Source organism: Haliotis cracherodii, unplaced genomic scaffold (assembly GCF_022045235.1).
Source record: "Haliotis cracherodii isolate W230 unplaced genomic scaffold, xgHalCrac1.p SCAF_17, whole genome shotgun sequence".
Taxonomy (NCBI): domain Eukaryota; kingdom Metazoa; phylum Mollusca; class Gastropoda; order Lepetellida; family Haliotidae; genus Haliotis; species Haliotis cracherodii.
Genome location: NW_027266272.1, coordinates 21,261,885 through 21,279,881, shown reverse-complemented (window position 1 = coordinate 21,279,881; position 17,997 = coordinate 21,261,885). Strand labels below are relative to the sequence as shown.

The 17,997-nt window shown below is 39.4% G+C and overlaps 1 protein-coding gene and 1 pseudogene across 1 annotated transcript; both read right to left on the bottom strand.

Annotated features, from left to right (window-relative positions):
* Nucleotides 1-2,603: 2,603 nt before the first annotated feature.
* Nucleotides 2,604-17,916, bottom strand: LOC139464530 (10 kDa heat shock protein, mitochondrial-like). The gene is made up of 4 exons (XM_071246055.1): nt 17,832-17,916; nt 7,136-7,297; nt 5,529-5,618; nt 2,604-2,882 (listed from the first exon to the last, which is right to left on the bottom strand). Exons 1-4 carry the CDS (start codon nt 17,832-17,834, stop codon nt 2,829-2,831), a joined length of 309 nt encoding a protein of 102 aa, XP_071102156.1. The 5' UTR covers nt 17,835-17,916; the 3' UTR covers nt 2,604-2,828.
* On the bottom strand, nt 15,226-16,485 carry LOC139464529 (transcription factor AP-2-alpha pseudogene; annotated as a pseudogene).
* Nucleotides 17,917-17,997: the final 81 nt, after the last annotated feature.

The following is a 17,997-nucleotide window of genomic DNA, read 5'->3' as shown; positions in this document are numbered from 1 at the left end:
GTGAATGCAAACACGTGACTCGTGTTGGGAGTGCAACCTCCAACAAATACTTTGGGTTATACACCAGGAGCAACACAAACTGCTAAGTATGTGATATACACACACACACACGATCTGCTATTTGCTTCTTTCACTCCGGCTGTGGGCATTTTCTTCAGTTGCAGATCTTGTGTGGGGGTCGTGCAGAGTTGTTTCCCTTTGCACGGGCCCAGGTTTATGCTGTTTCTGAAATATCGGGGCCATACAGTTTATATATGTACATATGGCTCCGATGTTTCAGTAAAATCCCTATCCTGTTTCAGGGGCACCTGTCTCTTGTTTGACAAACAATATATCCAAGATAATGTACACTTATCATTGAGGTTACATTCAACCAAATCTTTTCCCAGTGACTTCTTTAGTAACGCTATATGGTTAATAATTACACATTCAACAGAATCCACTGCATATATATGCATGCATGTACATGCATAACCTGGCCTAAAGCTGCAATAACATTACAAATTTTCGCTAGTTTAGCCAATTCGATTTCTCAGTGAAGGACGCTAAACACCGGAACTTCTGCACCCAATGTCACTTACTTGAAAATATTCACTGACACATGATGATGTTTAAAAAACGGATCCAATATTGAAAAAAAAACGGTCAGTGTTAATTACTGGGTTGATATACATTTAAACAATATGTAAACCTTACACAATACCATCCAGCTCTTTCTCTGGACATTGGAGCAGAAAAGCATATGACCACACAACTGATTCTGATGTGGGGAGTCGAACCTTGATAGCAGATTCCTTCCATTCTCAGTTATTTTTTGTTTGTTTGTTGTTTAACACCGCAATAAGCAATATTCCAGCTATATGATGGTGGTCTGTAAATAATCAAGTCTGGACAAGACAATCCAGTGATTGACATCATGAGCATCGATCCACACAATTCGGATACGATAACATGCAGATCTCTTCATACTGACACGGAGGTCTTAATGCAGTTATCAAAAACCTACTTCAATGTTCTTAAATCCAGACTTTTATTTCCTGGTTTATTGCACATATGGTGAAAAATCCTGCTCCCCCTACATTAAAAAAATCAGATATTTGCTTTTCTTCATTAAGCTATCTGAATATGATCCTGTGTGTGCAGTGTTGAGGAATGGCAGAATCAAAAAGCTAATTACTAAATATTGCCTTAGGGAACAATTCTGTAGTTTTGGCAATGGGGGCCACTGAATATTTTTTTTACCAAATTATTTTTTAGGCCAAAGGTGCCCTTGTACAAAACAACCTTAGCCCTATGACTGTCGTAAGTCTATGTTAAGGTATGGGAGTTACAATCACCTTAGCACTAAGATCGCTTTGTACAATGGCACGCTGATCCACAAAGTTTTCACAGCAACATGACCTATCATAACTCATAGGCTTTTGTTTGTTTGTTGTTTAATGCCGCACTCAGCAATATTCCAGCTATATGACGGCAATCTGTAAATAATCGAGTCTAGACCAGACAATCCAGAGATTGATATCAGGCGCATCAGTCCGTGCAATTGGGATCGATGACATGCTTCAACTAAGTCAGAGAGCCTGACCACCTGATCCTGTTAGTCGCCTCTTACGACAAGCATGGTCGCCTTTTAGTTCATGCATGGGTTGCTGAAGACCTATTCTACCCTGGATCTTCACGGGTACATAGGCTTTTGAATGTCATTACACAACTGACACTAGTGGGTTGGGGCCCAGAACCAACAAACTTTGCACATCTTGATCTTCACTGATCTTTGAAGCCTCACTGTGCAGTCAATTAAAGATTGGTGAGGTGGGGTGAATTGGGGTTGCGTCCAAGATTATTGCACTTACCGGTATATAGCGACGTGCATGAACCTGTGTGTGTTTGTGTGGCTGCTTGTACTAGTCCGGACTGATGCCGATTTTTAGTGCTAGCTCACTGAGATACCATACCGCAGTTTAACATGAATACCCCACTCAGACACAGTATACTGACTCCGAGCCGACCAGTCCTTGTTTTTTAGCCCCTTAATGCTGAGCGCTAGACAGGGTAACAACAAGTACCATCTTTTAACGTCTTTTGGTATGACGCGGCAGAGGATCGAACCCCCAACCTTCCACTCTCCAGGCTGTAGCTCTACCACTAGACCACGGAGGCGGTCCTAAATAATGATTTTGTGAGTTGGGATTAACACTGCTTTTCAACAGTATTCTAGTTATATTAAGGTACCGTATGCCAGTTTGATGTGGGAGGAGTGAGTGAGTGAGTTTAATTTTACGCCGCTTTTAGCAATATTCCAGTAATATCACAGCGGGGGTTACACATTGTACCCATGTCAGGAATCGAACCCGGGTCTTTGGCGCGACGAGCTAACGCTTTAACCACTAGGCTACCCGACCGCCCCTGATGTGGGAGGAAACCCACTAGCATGGGTATGGTGCTGACAAACCTAGAAACTTAATCGGGGCAAACCAAGATTCAAACCCATGATCTTAGGTTCATGGCGTGCCCAAGGGAGGCAACTCTGCACAACAAATCACGGCGTCTTTAACAACTGGGCCACCCGTGCCGCCCCAAATATAAAGAAATCAAAACAACAATATACATAAATTTTTAATTTTCATCTGATAATGACATGTCCCTTGAATATATGATAAATGCAATTTCCTTCCATTCTCCACAGTACCTCTTCCCTCTGTTTGGTACCGAACTTGGCCAGCAAATAGTTCCACTACAACATGTATTCATGTTCTCGACACACACACAACACAATGACAGCTACTCTGTATATCTGCACAGTACAAAATAGTCCTGAAGCACTGACGTTATGAAGAGTTGAACTTCCCCAGCAGATCACCATCTCGGAACAGATAATAGTCCTGCAACAAACAAGTTCAGTAATATTGTGAATCACAAACTGAAATATATCATTGACCACCCAGTTCATCTGATTGAGTTCACTACCCCTAAAGCCCATACAGTACAATGAACACTTTTCATAATCAGATAGGACCTGTGAAGATCCGGGGTTAGAATTGGTCTTCAGCAACCCATGCTTGCCGTAAAAGGCGACTATGCTTGTCGTAAAAGGCGACTAACAGGATCTGGTGATCAGGCTCGCTAACTTGGTTAATACATGTCATCGGACCCAATTGCGAGGATCGATGCTCGTGATATTAATCACTGTATTGTCTGGTCCAGACTCGATTATTTACACACCGCCATCATATAGCTGGAATATTGCTGAGTGCGCCGTTAAACAAACAAACACAATCGGAGAGTCAGGGATGTGAGCAGGTCCCCCCCCCAAAACAGGAAAACTATAGGGCATGCCCCCTATGAAATTTTTTAAACATTTGCATTTTAAGCAATTTTGTGCAATTTGGACAACATTCACACCATCTCAATGTTTAAAATTTACCTAGCATTTCTGGCAGTATGATAACCAATGAATATAAACTATAAGAAAGCCATAAAACATTCCATTAAATATTGAAATATTCCACTTCTTGCTCATATTGAAACACATCACAGAACTATTATAAGACATTCACATTATGTCACACATCATTTAATATGAAATCAGAATACTCTGTCATTCTTTGTATAATCAAACTTGTTTAGTAAATAACAGTATTCATATTAAGTGATGTGTGACATCATGGAGTACATCAAACGTGAATTTCTTGAAAATTGTTCTGTGATATGTTTCATCATAAATTAGGAAGTGGAATATTTCAAATTATTGTCTTGATTTGTTAAGTAAATATGGAATTATTCCACTTCCGCAGAGATTTTACATCCCTGGATAGTGCAATCACAGGTTTAAGTTGCATACATCCAGGCCTCAAAGTTGCGACTAAAACGGTCGCCAATGTGACTTAAATTTCAATTTGACTACTGTCTAAAATTCAGAGATCACCACTTGACTACTGTCTAAAATTCAGAGATCACCACATGACTACCTTGAAAATTATCTTGTGTAAACTAAAATTCTATCGCTTCACATATGTGGACGTAAAAATAAATAACAGCTGATTGTGGAAATCACGTCTGCTAACAATTGTACTCGCCAATACTTCCTCCTAAAGTCGACAATAAAATGAAATACATAAATATTAATGTAAATAGAATTATATTTCAGTTGGCAATGCTCAGGATACACCTACATAATCTAGCAACATAAATTGCATCATTGTTCCGTCACAAATAACAAAAATCAAGTAGTTTCCAATAATACACAATTCCAAGACTAGTAGTGTACAGTTATTTGATCGAAGATAATTAATTTTCAAATGCTTTTGGCAACCTACAATATTGGCTTGACTTCTTGATTTTAACGCTGGCTACCTGGAAAAAAATACTTGTAGCCATATGGCTACTTAGTAAAAACTTAAAACTTTGAAGCCTTATATCAGTATGGTTGGTTATCTTGACATGTTACATGCTCACAATACTTTAATGTGTATTATCCATCCTTCTCTACCAGCTTGTGGAATAGTCCGAAAATATTACTGTCCTAGTGGGCCAGCTTGCCTTATAAGTTTCTGGGCAGTTTCTTATTTCACCAGATTAAACATGCGTCACACATAATGGCAGACAAAGTTTGTTGAGCAACGCAGCTTATGATTGGTTAAGCTTCAAATTACAACCAATTAAACATGTTTCTTATACATGCTGTTACAGTGACAAGTCACTCAAACAAGATGAATAAGATTAACTCTTACCTTGCAAAATCAATTCATTACAGATATTAATTATGGTATGTATTTTTATTCTTGACTGTCGTATTCATCTACAGAAAAGGGAGACCATTTTTTTTTAATCAACTGAAGCATACATAAAAAATCCAAGTCAAAATGTTATTAGCTGGGACATTCCAGAACCTTTAGCCCAACAGAAATTTGGCTAGCCACGGGCCTGCGGGCAGGCGAGTATTTTCAACACTGCTCTCGACACCGCTGCATTCTTTTTTAAATGAGTGCACTTTACACAAGAAAATATAACGGAATCCTACAACTGCTGATTGGTTGGTTGGTTGGTTGGTTGTTTTACGCCGCACTAAGCAATATTCCAGCTATATGACGGCAGTTTGTAAATAATTGAGTCTGGACCAGACAATACAGTGATTAATATCATGAGTATCGATCCACGCAATTGGGATCGATGACGTGTATTAACCAAGTCAGCAAGCCTGACCACCAGTTCCCGTTAGTCGCCTTTTGTTGTTTAACGCCACACTCAGCAATATTCCAGCTATATGACGTCGGTTTGTAAATAATTGAGTCTGGACCAGACAATCCAGTGATTGATATCAAGGGCATCGATCCATACAATCGGGATCGATGATGTGCTTCAACCAAGTCAGCCAGCCTGCCCACCCGATCCAGTTAGTCGCCTCTTACGGCAAGAATGGGTTGCTTATATCACTTGCTGAAACAATGTGAGGTTGGACCTGTGATGGTCAAGAGTGGCACAGCATAATGACCCGACATAACAAAGGTGTAGCCCCTGGTTCCACCCACCTTCTCCTCCAGGACCACCTTGGTTCCTCCGTACTCTGGCAACAACACCTTGTCTCCCACACCAACACTCATTGGGATGGTCTTCCCTTCCTGCAACAAACCACAGAGAGTAACAACGCACTCAGTAATAAGAAAGCAGTTTTCAAACCAATCTGATGGAACAAATATTTGTTTAAATCGGGTTATCACAGACATTACACACCAAATCCCCACTCTAACGAGTACAGTGAGGTGAGGTGAGGTGAGGTGAGGTGAGGTGAGGTGAGGTGAGATGGGGTTTAACGTCGCGTCCAAGATTATTGCACTTATATAGCGACGTGCATGTACGTGTGTGTGTTTGTGTGGCTGCTTGTACTGGTCCGGACTGATGCCGATATATAGTGCTAGCTCACTGAGGTACCATGCCGCAGTTTAACATGAATACCCCACTCAGACACAGTATACTGACTCCGAGCCGACCAGTCCTTGTTTTAGCCCCTTAATGCCGAGCGCCAGACTGGGTAACAACAAGTACCATCTTTTAAGGTCTTTTGGTATGACGCGGACGGGGATCGAACCCCTGACCAATATGTCAATAAATTGGTAGTGGTGTAACCAAACGTCAATACAGTATTGTATAGTGAGGCCCACAATATAGTCCTGCGCCATGACTGTGGAATTTATAGATACATATCGATATTTCTTTTACTAAAAGCCTAGGCAAGTCTACCGTGTGTTGTATCTGTTGTAACACTGTTGTAGCCATGTTGTAACAGTAGTGTATCTGTTGCAGAGCTCCAGATAAGCTGCATATCTGCGTGAAATACGCATCAGAAATGCAGAAATACGCAGTAAAATATAATCCAAGCGTATCAAATACGCAATGAACAACACAGATACGCTACAAACATAAAACTTGTGCGTATCATCAACATATTGTGAAGTAACCCTGCGTATTCGATTAGCAAATCAGCAACTTATTTTGAAATTATAAACGGGCATTCCGTCAACCTTGCCAAACTCCACGATGACAGTCACATCATGATCATTTGCTATCACACTTTCTTGTGGAAGTATCGTGGTATTTTTGAGTCCTATAAAGCTCTCGAACCCACACGACACCTGTTTGCAGGGACTAGATGCAGAGTGTTTTTTTTCATATTTAACTTAAATACCCACATGTATAAAAACTAGTGGGTAACAGAAATTTGAATACGCAGATAGAATTACTGATACCCAATGATTTTAAAATGCATGGGTAAAATACCCACAACACCAAAAGCTTATCTGGAGCTCTGTGTTGTAACCGTATTGTAACAGTGTTGTGACGTTGTAAAAGTATTGTAATGGTATTGTTACAGTGTTGTAATGGTGTTGCATAAGTGCTGCATCTATTGTAATGGTATTGTAACAGTGTTGTAACTGTCATAACAGTGTTGTAATGGTGTGACTGTGTTGCATCACTGTCAGTAGAACCAACTATTTATTATTTCAATATTATGCAGGGAGAGGGTCTGGATATTTCGTTTAAGATAGATATTTCAGTCAGCACTTTAACATGTTTAAAATTAATTATAGATAAACCAAACAGTTTATTTCCACCTGAAAGATCGCTACATGGAACTCACATCAGATCTGGATCCTGGCCCGATGGCGACGACCGTGGCCTCCACTACCTTGCCCTGGGACTTCTCCGGCAACATCAGCCCGCTCTTGGTCTTCACCTCCGGGAGAAACCTCTCCACCAGTACACGGTCGAACATCGGCAAAAAACGCTTGAATGCCTGTGCCTGCAACACAATGTGTATGTAGAGGACCATGAATATCCGGGTTAGAATAGGTCTTCAACAAACCATGCTTCCCATAAAATGCGACTATGCTTGTCGTAAACGGGATCAGGTGGTCAGGGTCGCTAACTTGATTGATGCATGTCATCATATCCCAATTGCGCGGACTGATGCACATGATATCAATCACTGGATTGTCTGGTCCAGACTTGATTATTTTCAGACCGCCGTCATAAAGCTGGAATATTGCTGTGTGCGGCATTAAACAACAAACAAACAAAACAAAAAAGCATGTAGAGTTATATGTACAGCAGTAGAAACTACCATGTTTAGTCCACTAGTCCTAACAATAATAACATATAAAAAAAACCCCTTATAAAAGGCAAATTTCTACTAGTCCTTATGATAGCTTAACTATTGGGCAGTTTGGCAAGGACTACAGGACTAGTGCCAATTTCTAATGCTGATGTAGGAGTTCAACAGCTTTTGAAATTGAAGCTAGTCCACTGATGGTTGTCCTCATTGACTAGTACATTTGACATGTTGAAACGTTACAATTCTGAACCAGTTCTCAAAGCTTAAAATTTGCTACAAATTGCACAAAACAAAAACATAGTAAACGTTTTTTGTCCTGTTCTGGACTAGCTACAGACTCTGACTAGTCTAGTCTCAAAAAAGAGAAACATTTAAAGGCTGTTCACAATAAAATTTGATTCACAGTGTGTGTGAGTGTTTGCCATTTAACCCGGGTAATAAGTGGATTTTCTTTATGATGAATCGCAACTTCGCAATGAGTGAGTGAGTTGGGTTTAACGCCGCTTTTAACAGTATTACAGTATATCATGGCATGTCAGTTTAATGTGGGAGGAAGGCCAGAAGTGATGCAGGTCTCAGACATTTACCACTTCCGTGAAACCCACGAGCACGGGTATGGTGCTGACAAACCTAGAAACATAATCGGGGTGAACCGGGATTCGAACCCACAATCATAGGTTTCTGACGTGCCCAAGGGCTGCAACTCTGCACAGCAAATGGCTGCGCCTTAGATGACTGGGCCACCCGTGCCCCCAACTTTGCAATCAAATATGTATGGTTGATTGACTGAGTGAGTTTAACACTCCTTTAAACAGCATCTCACTAATAGCACTATGTGCCAGCTTATGCAGTAAGAGAGCCCTAAACAATGTTGTCCATGACATGTACCACTTGGTGAAACCCACAAGCACTAGAACTGACAAACCTAGAAACATGTTATAGTTTCCTGCCACACCTAAGGGATGCAACTCTGCACATTGTATTGCAATAACTGACAACCTGTGCCCCCTTAAACACACAAGTCACAAAATTTAAACTTATAATGAAAGCTTCCTTAGTATAGCCGAGTTCATTATTTTACAAAAATGAAAACCTATACAGAGCTCCAGATAAGCTTTTGGTGTTGTGGGTATTTTACCCATGCATTTTAAAATCATTGGGTATCAGTAATTCTATCTGGGTATTCAAATTTATGTTACCCACATGTTTTTAGACATGTGGGTATTTAAGTTAAATATTTAAAAACACTATTCATCTAGTCCCTGCAAACTGGTGTCGTCTGGGTTCGAGAGCTTTATAGGACTCAAAAATACCACGATACTTCCACAAGAAAGTGTGATGGCAAATAATCATGACGTAACTGTCATCATGGAGTTTGGTGAGGTTGAGGAATGCCCGTTTATAATTTCAAAATAAGTTGCTGATTTGCTAATCAAATAAGCAGGGTTACTTCACAATATTTTGATGATACCCACAAGTTTTATTTTTGTAGCGTATCTGTAATGTTCGTTGCATATTTGATACGCTTGGATTTTATTTTACTGCATATTTCTGCATTTCTGATGCGTATTTCACGCAGATACGCAGCTTATCTGGAGCTTTGCCTATATTCACAACAAAGTTATTTATCACTATCCCTACCCTATGACGTCACCTGCTAGGTATCGCTTTCCTTTGTGCATACCAAGGACTGGAGTGATCTCCGATTCTAAGTGCCCTTGACACACCAAGTGTAGGGGAAAACGTACGTCAGTCCTTATTTCTTGAATTATGGGCTATTTAAAATTTTATTCAACACAAAACTATAAAACTTAATATGAGAGCATCTTGTTTATTGCCCTGTTGTCAGTAAACCGCAAGCCACCTTTCCAAAGCAATCACATCAGCTACTGCTATAATAACCTAACTTTACAATTGTTTTATTCCTCTCCTCTTGATCAGGAAAAGTACAAATAAACAAGGCAAAAAGTGAGCAGGGCTCGCTAATACCCCTGACTTCAACTTCAACAAATTTCTAAGTTCAAAATATGAAAATAGCAATATTTTCTCAGGAACTCCAAATATGAAAATTAAACTTTGCGCTGCACCTCTTCTATTAGTATGAAAACTGTTCCCTAAATATAGAGGATCCATTAACCATGTTAACTAGTTTAGTTATAGGTCGCACAAATGTTTCCGTAAAAACATTCATGTAAAATAAATTAAAATAGCTGTGTTTCTTAGAAAATTTAAATATTGGAAACAAGCTTAACCATGCATATTGGCATAGAAACAGTTTTCAAGTTATAGATTAAACAAATGTTGAAGCAAAAAATTCTTATTAAAATAATTTAAATAGCTCTGGATTGTTTTCAGAAAATCCAAATATTTAAATCAAACTTTCCACTGCAACTGTCCTATATGTATAAAATGTGTTCAGTCTGAAGTTTAAAAAGAATCTATGTAGTATTTTTAAAGTTAAAGTATAGGGCGTATACAAAAATGTCTTCCAAAGGACGGCTTGAAGTACAGACAGACGGAGGTGAATTCCTTGGTTTAACAAAGAGCCACTTTGAATAAAATAGTTTGTTAAACATCAACAAAGGTCCCTATCAGCATAAATTCAAATAGACTCCACCTTAGTAAATCAACTGTACATATCCTGAAACCTTTGTTCATCACCATCAACCATTACCCATCTGTTCCAAGCCATGAACATAATTAAACACTTCATGTCACGTATGAAGCCTGATCACCAGATGGCGCTGACAGAAGACAATACTGACATATTACCAAATTAATGGCACATTACCTTTTAGTCTTAATGTTCATCAGATTTCCATGGCAACCTGAGCAAAACATACCACATAGTATGGAATATTAACAAACTGAACAAAATGCTCTACATCTGTTGCAATCACCTTGCATAAATACATTCCCTCACCTAATCAGGAAGATGGGCTTCCAGACAAAGGCCTATAGGAGTGGTACTGATGAAAATATGAACAATAAGGTGGAGGATAATTTAGAAAATGTATCATATACGCACCACAGCATACAAAAACGGTCTGACATTCATTTATAAACAAAAAATTATATTCTGATTTCAAGCAGGGTATTTTCTTGACTAAAGTCCACACTTTCTAACAAAACAGCACGCCATAATAATTTTGTTCAAAATATCATTCAATATTGTTTACATTAATTTCAGCAATCATGTGTGAAGTGATTGGAAGATCACACAACTGACCGTTATTTACAGCAACACCACGATCAGAAACCCGTTATTGACGCCTTGAAACAAACTGTAGTTGACCGAGAATGCATACTTATCAGGGTTTTACGAGACGCAGTACGCACAAATGTAGAGAATGGGTGGAGAAAAGAAAAATAATGCGTCCAGAGGGAAGCACAATAATATTCATTGTACCTACAGTGCATCAAGAGAAGTTATGGGTGTCTGTTATTTCATCCATCAATCATGATCACTGTCCACAAGATCATTGATTCATTCCAGGCTCTTAAGAAATTATCAAGACGTACAGTACACTACAGCATTTCATTACTTTACAGGACCCTCATATTGCCTGCAAAGTCATATTTGTTGTAGTTTGACTGTTACGAATCAACATATATTGAAAATATATAAAGAACATACTCATGATGCTGAAATATGTTCTGGAGCCCAGAGCAAGTGTACAACTATGCAGTATGTAGTAGGACTATTACAATACACTCGCGTATTCGGTGAATCAAACCGTATCCATTCATGAAATGAATTCCTTATTCGTGGTCACTAAACTCGACTATTTACGAATACTGTAAACAGGGAATTTTTTGCGACCGTTTTATTATTGCGAGTTTTGCGAACGAGACTCAATCGCAAAAATTAAAAACGCAAAAATAAGTATAAATACATACATACTTTATTCATTGCAACACGTCATCAAATGTTGAAATCATCAACCAGAACTACAAGTTACTCAATAAGTTAAAAACACAAATGAATGCAGAATGGTCACACAATAAATCACAAATGACAGTGTAAGCAGACCAGTTAGTGTCACTGTTACCTCACAGTAATTCTGCCTTCTTCCAACCTCGCTTGACTGCGTCAGTGTCCTTTGCAATTTTGTCCACACATGACATGACACTGAGTTGAGTCAATTATCGTATTTGATAATTGGTCGCAATCTCTTCCGGTCAACTTTCCGGCCAACTCAGAAAAACTAGCTTCGGAGAGAAGCTGTCTATTGTTTGGTACGCAAGGGGTCATCTCAACACGGCAACTCGCAAAAATATCTCGTCGCAGTATTGTCTTTGGCGTGGTATTCGCAATATTTTAACGGCGCAGAAATAAAGCTGTTTACAGTATGCAGTCATGTGCACGTGCATCTACATACCCTGTACCTAAAAATATCCATAAGAACATTTCATATGCAGAGATTTCTTTAAAGACAACACTCATATATATATATAATTTGACAGTATTGTGGTCACTAGTCATTGTCGTATTTGAGCAGATACTAAGACTAAGTACCTGGATAAAGGCAGTATATAAATGTATAATATATTAATAACTATCCAACCATGTCAAATAATTTATGTTGTTATTTTTCACTAAATATAATAAATTATACATCAACTGCATCAAATGTTATTGTATTCGTGAATAAATATTCGCATTCGTTACCCTATATTTGTGATATGAATCGTATTCACCTCATAGTGTATTCGTTGCAGCCCTAGTGTGTAGCCTATTTCACATTTGAAGTGTTGTTTGTCATTTGTCTGTTGCTCGCAACAAAAGGAGTGAGTGAGCATGGCTTAACGCTGCTTATTGCATTGTTCCAGCAATACCAGAAATGGGCTTCACACATTTGTCAATGTGGGGAATCGGACCCAGGTCTTCCGTGTGATAAGTGAATGTATAAATCACAAGGCTACCTCACAGCCATCACAACCACGTGCAGATTTTTACCACTTTGATGAAACCCACGAGCATGGGTATGGTGCTAACTAGTGGTGGGACAATACACTGATGCATCGGTGGATCGCGATATTTCACTTTCCCATACAAATATTGATCACAGTTGCACGAGAAGAAAAATGTATCGATTCTTACCATAAATGTATTCTTTAATATATGTTATGCCAAACACTAATTAGTAGTGAAAATTAGTCGTGAAAAAGTAAATATTTTCATCCATTACGCCACATATTAGTTACGCACTACAGATACATAGAGGTTATCACGCGAGTGTGTTTGGGGATGGTAAATATCCTGCATTAGGAATAAACATTGTATTTAGCGAGCCTTGGCCACCAGACATTGACATTGGTCATCATTTTTCACTATGCTTGGAGAATGGGTGGGTTTAACAGTGTTCCCATTGGCTTTTGAAACTGCCAGTCCACAAGGACTCTAAAAATTACCAGTCCCCCCTAATTTATGCCAGTCCCAACTATCAACAAATAAAAATTGTATGAAATTATCTGGTTTTAATTCTTTCAACATCATGTTCAGTGCAACCGCCTCCATGGTCTAGTGGTAGAGCGTCCGGAGAGCGGAAGGTCCGGGGTTCGATCCTCGGCCACGTCATACTAAAAGACGTTAAAAGATGGTACTTGTTGTTAACCTGTCTGGTGCTCGGCATTAAGGGGCTTAAACAAGGACTGGTCGGCTCGGAGTCAGTATACTGTGTCTGAGTGGTGTATTCATGTTAAACTGCGGCATGGTATCTCAGTGAGCTAGCACTATAAATCGGCATCAGTCCGGACTAGTACAAGCAGCCACACACACACACACATGTGCATGCACATCGCTATATAAGTGCAATAATTTTGGACGCAACGTTAAACCCCATTTCACCTCACCTTTGTTCAGTGCAAAGATGTCATCTCTGAAGTAACTTAGTTAGATCTTTATGTCATACATACAAACTTCAGTCACAATTTTCTCCTTTTTTTAATATTTCGAGACGAAGTCGCTACAAACGGATATTTAACCTAGAAATAGATAAGGGGAAACCCTGATGGTAACAGACTGACTTTGTTTGAAAAATGTACTTATATAAATATCACCGATGTTTTGTTCAACAACAAAGAATTATAAGGTACTTCATTTGCCAGTCCACAGTGCCTTGCAGTCACATCAATAACTGAATTACTGGTCCAAGCCTAATTTTACTGGTATAAAAACTGGTAATTACCGGTAAACAAACACTGGTTTAAGCCTAAATTGTAACAAATAGTTTAGGAACACACATTGACAATGTCTCCATCAGTTATAAATTTACCTGTTCACTGAGCCAGCAGCACATGAAATACTTGTACATTCAATATTGTGACAGTCAAATCAACAACCAATTAATCCAGTGGCAACAGCCCCATGGTCACAACTGGCACTGGCACTAGCTATGCTTATAATTGCTGATTTATTATGTTTATACATCCCTTTGTGAAGGCATTTAATTGTTGCAGCCATTGCCATTCATTTTTCTCCTGTGTTTTATCATCGCTAAGTGGGCCTTTACCACCACCACCCTCTGAATCAATTGCCCCTTTCAACCCAATCTAAACTCAAACACAATCAAAAACATATGACTGCTTTCCCAAAATGTTAGCCTCAAAACCAACGTCTCCACTGTTCACAATTTTTCTACTTTACAGCGTCAGAAATTGGCACCAGTCCTGAAGTACCTGCCAAACTGCCCAATAGTTAAGCTATCATAAGGACTAATAGAAATTTGCCATTTATAAGGTTTTTTCTCTATATGTTATCATTATAAGGACTAGTGGACTGAAACTGTTAGTTTCTACCACACTTTACATTTGATTCATATGGTTAAGACTGGCTACATAAAAACTAGGAATTTCCTTGGTTTAAGGCAACACTTACTCATACAGATTTGGTCAAGTATCTTTTTTAAGGTGATAATTTGCTGCTGGTATTTACTGGCCTACTTTACTGGTAAATAACCGGAAACTACTGGTTTAAGGCAACACTTACACATACCAGTTATACTGCACGCCCTTAGTAATGATTGTCGATCCTGATCATTGTTTCCACATTTGCTGCTCATGTTGTCAATCACTGGATTGTCTGGTCCAGATTATATACAGGCCGCCGACATAGAGCTGGAATATTGCTGAGTGCGGCGTTAAACAAACAAACACAATCGGAGAGTCAGGGATGTGAGCAGGTCCCCCCCCCCCCCCCCCCCCCCCCAAACAGAGGAAAACTATAGGGCATGCCCCCTTTGAAATTTTTTAACAACAAACCAAACCAAAAACCAAAAACATTCTAGAAGAATATCCAATCAAAATTTGATAAAAATCATGTAAATGATACAATACATTTTGTCACTCCCTTCTGTGAGAAAAATAAACACATCACAGGATTAAAAGTAATAAAAATTTATTCCATAAATAGATGTGTATGTACAAATGTAAATATAGACTGTACAAGTTGATCGCACTAAACAGAAACTGTACAAGTTGATTGTACAAAACAAGTGCTGTTTAGCTTCTTTCAAAGCTATTTATATTAAGCAGTATACACAAATCTTTCTGTAATACAGTCCAGGGTCTCAATCTGTTCGTTTTGTCAAAGTTCATCATTCATGATAAGACTTCTAATCATGATGAGTAGGTGGGGCATTTTTGTCAATGAGCTTCACCATTTCTGTGAGGTAACTCTGCACTGCCGTCAACGAAGCAACCATGGACGGTGCTCCAAAACCATGTGATATCAGACTAAACTGGGTCAGTGGTTTCTGTATACTGGCGTCAAGAATTGGCTGGGGTCGTGTTACACCAAGAGGAGACCGGTCCTTTGACAGCAGGTCACAAAGCTCCTTTAACAGCTGTTTGGTTGCCATGACGCGATTCCTGCGATTGTGGTCATTATGGTCGGAGTACCTCTGAAGATTGTACTCTGCACATTGTTTGGAGGGAAATTCAGTCTCGCATATGTAACTGTAGTCTTTCGCCAGCTGGATTGTCTCCCCTTCCACAAGAGACGTGAAGAGAGTCACATTGGCGGTTTTCCTTTTCCCTGCTGGAAGACTGAGTCCAATCTTATCCAAGCTATCCCTCAAAGATTTCCCGCCATTTTTAGACTTGGCACGTCGCAGAATGCCCCCTAGGAGTGAAGCATTCAGACATTCGGGGGCAGATAATCTTCTCTGGACTTCTGCAACACTGACCTTGTACTTGGCCGTAGCACTGAGCAATGACAAGCGACTCGGCACGGAACAAAATATATCAGTCGGGGCCACAACACTAGACACGATCAATTCCTGGTTCTCGTTCTTATGTCGAACAATTCCCTTTTCCGAATCGGAATCAGACTCGAGGAGATAATTGGATTCCGATTCCTCCTTCATCATGACATGATCATCCATTGTGGGGATGTTCATGATGCGGGCATCATGGTCCAGGTTCATCTGTACGTGTCCTCCATGCATGAGGACATTGTACTCGTCCCTCCTGGAGTCGTAGGTGTTGCTAGGGAGTACGGAGTGCATGTTGTACTGCAGATGGCTCTCCTCTGGATGCCTCATGGTGTTCCGATCGACTTGATGCACAGGATTGTAATGGTGTTGCTGCATCTGATTGTACGAGTTGAAGTGACTGTATGGGTCCATGTTGGCCAGGCTGTGGTAGTCAACTGACTGCTGAGTAGGTTGTTGCTGGGGAACCGGATTGTAAGGCGGAGGAAAATAGGGCGGCTGGAAATCTGTAGTCTGTAGCTGGTGCGATAAACGTGGTGCTGGTGCAGAGAAAGCACCATTACTTCCAATATTAACCTGACCTATGCCTTGACCTAGCCCACTTTGTTGAAGGTCATGGCGACGATCTTCAGGGTCAACTGGACTGAAGGCAGAAGGCATGTTGGAGAAATCTTTCAATCACTGGACACTCCAACAATTTAAATATGAAGGTACTTTGACGGTAATATTCTCACTGCGAATGTGCTTGAGGGTCTATCCTGTTGAACTGTGGTCACTGTATGTGCACGTGTAGGCAACTGAGAGAACTTGATCTTCCACTGAGCTATGTTTGCTTTTATACACTCAGTGCAATATTTACCTTAGCCAACCAATGGTATCCACTTATGTTTATTGGATTAACACATCTTTGGGTTCAGAAGCATCTAAATGATTCAATTATCCCTCAACTTGACACTGACAGACCTGACAATTGAGTATATCTAAATAAAAGAAAGGTGTTTTTCTTTAACAATCAAGAAGCCTTTTAAGTCTGAAAAAAGTCTCTTTGTTTTCACAATGGATTAGGGATTAACTATACGGCATCACCTCACTATGAAAACACAAGAAACATAATCCACACTATAAAAACAAATGAAGACAATAACTGTTGACATCGGCTAGCCATGCTAGGTGAGGAATGCTCTCCAGGGGGCAGTGTTGACTTAATTACTTTAATCCTTTATTAAATCAATTTCTTTGCATCACACCAGTAGGTCTACCCTGCCACCCAGTTAATACCAGACCCAGTATTGTACAGTATTGTTCATCAGACAGTGCACACATCCCATATTCTGTTAATCTATAGAATCGTAAATATTTAGACAGTGTATAGATTGGATCCAGCCAAAATGTTAACTGTGAAGAGATATTATTTATTTAATTCACCATCTTTAACAATTAAGGCAGCCGATGTTACTGACAGTGTTCTTCTGGCATATTAAATTGTAACCATGGTAAGAACTTAATTTTGAATGACCACTTTAATTAAATAACTAATCTATTGTTGCATTTATATAGTTACTTTGACTGTATCTACAAAATCCTACTGTAAAAGAGTCATAAAATAGGCTCCAATATTACTGCTGGTAAATATGGAATTAGGGGGCATCTAAAGTTACTGCACACTTATATGGGCTTTTGAACACCAAGTATGTGGGCTTTGTCGAATTGTCTACTGAGAATAAAATATGAATATTAATTAACAACACAAAATTATTTAGTTAACAATTAAGAAGAATGTTGGTATCAGTAATTGGTTTTAAAACAAGAACTACCGGGGGCTGGGTTTTGCCAGTCACTTCTAGTAAGTTCTGGTCGATTTCCAGACCCCTGGCACAACATCTCGGCACACCGTGCACGGCAATCAAAAGACAAATCTGTTTGTATAATGCATCCATCTAAAAGACAAATATATCCATTTTGTAAACGCAACTACTATAACTTCTTAAAACTCCACAGTAACTTACCATTTCGATACTAGATAGCTTGCATCAGATGGTGGAATTTTCTGGATGCAGACCACGTGGTTGTCTGCTCATGTTCCGTGACCTTTCTGAAGGGAGCGGCAATTGTTAGGTCATTAGAATAGATTAATAAAATTCACCATAAGTTATTTTGCACCTATGAGTATCT

Excerpts from the sequence above, each read along its gene's own strand:
- LOC139464530 (XM_071246055.1), bottom strand. Across the intron at positions 5,619-7,135 it reads GGCCAGGATCCAGATCTGAT|GAAGGGAAGACCATCCCAAT; the intron begins GTGAGTTCCATG and ends GGTTTGTTGCAG. Across the intron at positions 2,883-5,528 it reads AGGTGGTCCTGGAGGAGAAG|GACTATTATCTGTTCCGAGA; the intron begins GTGGGTGGAACC and ends TGTTTGTTGCAG.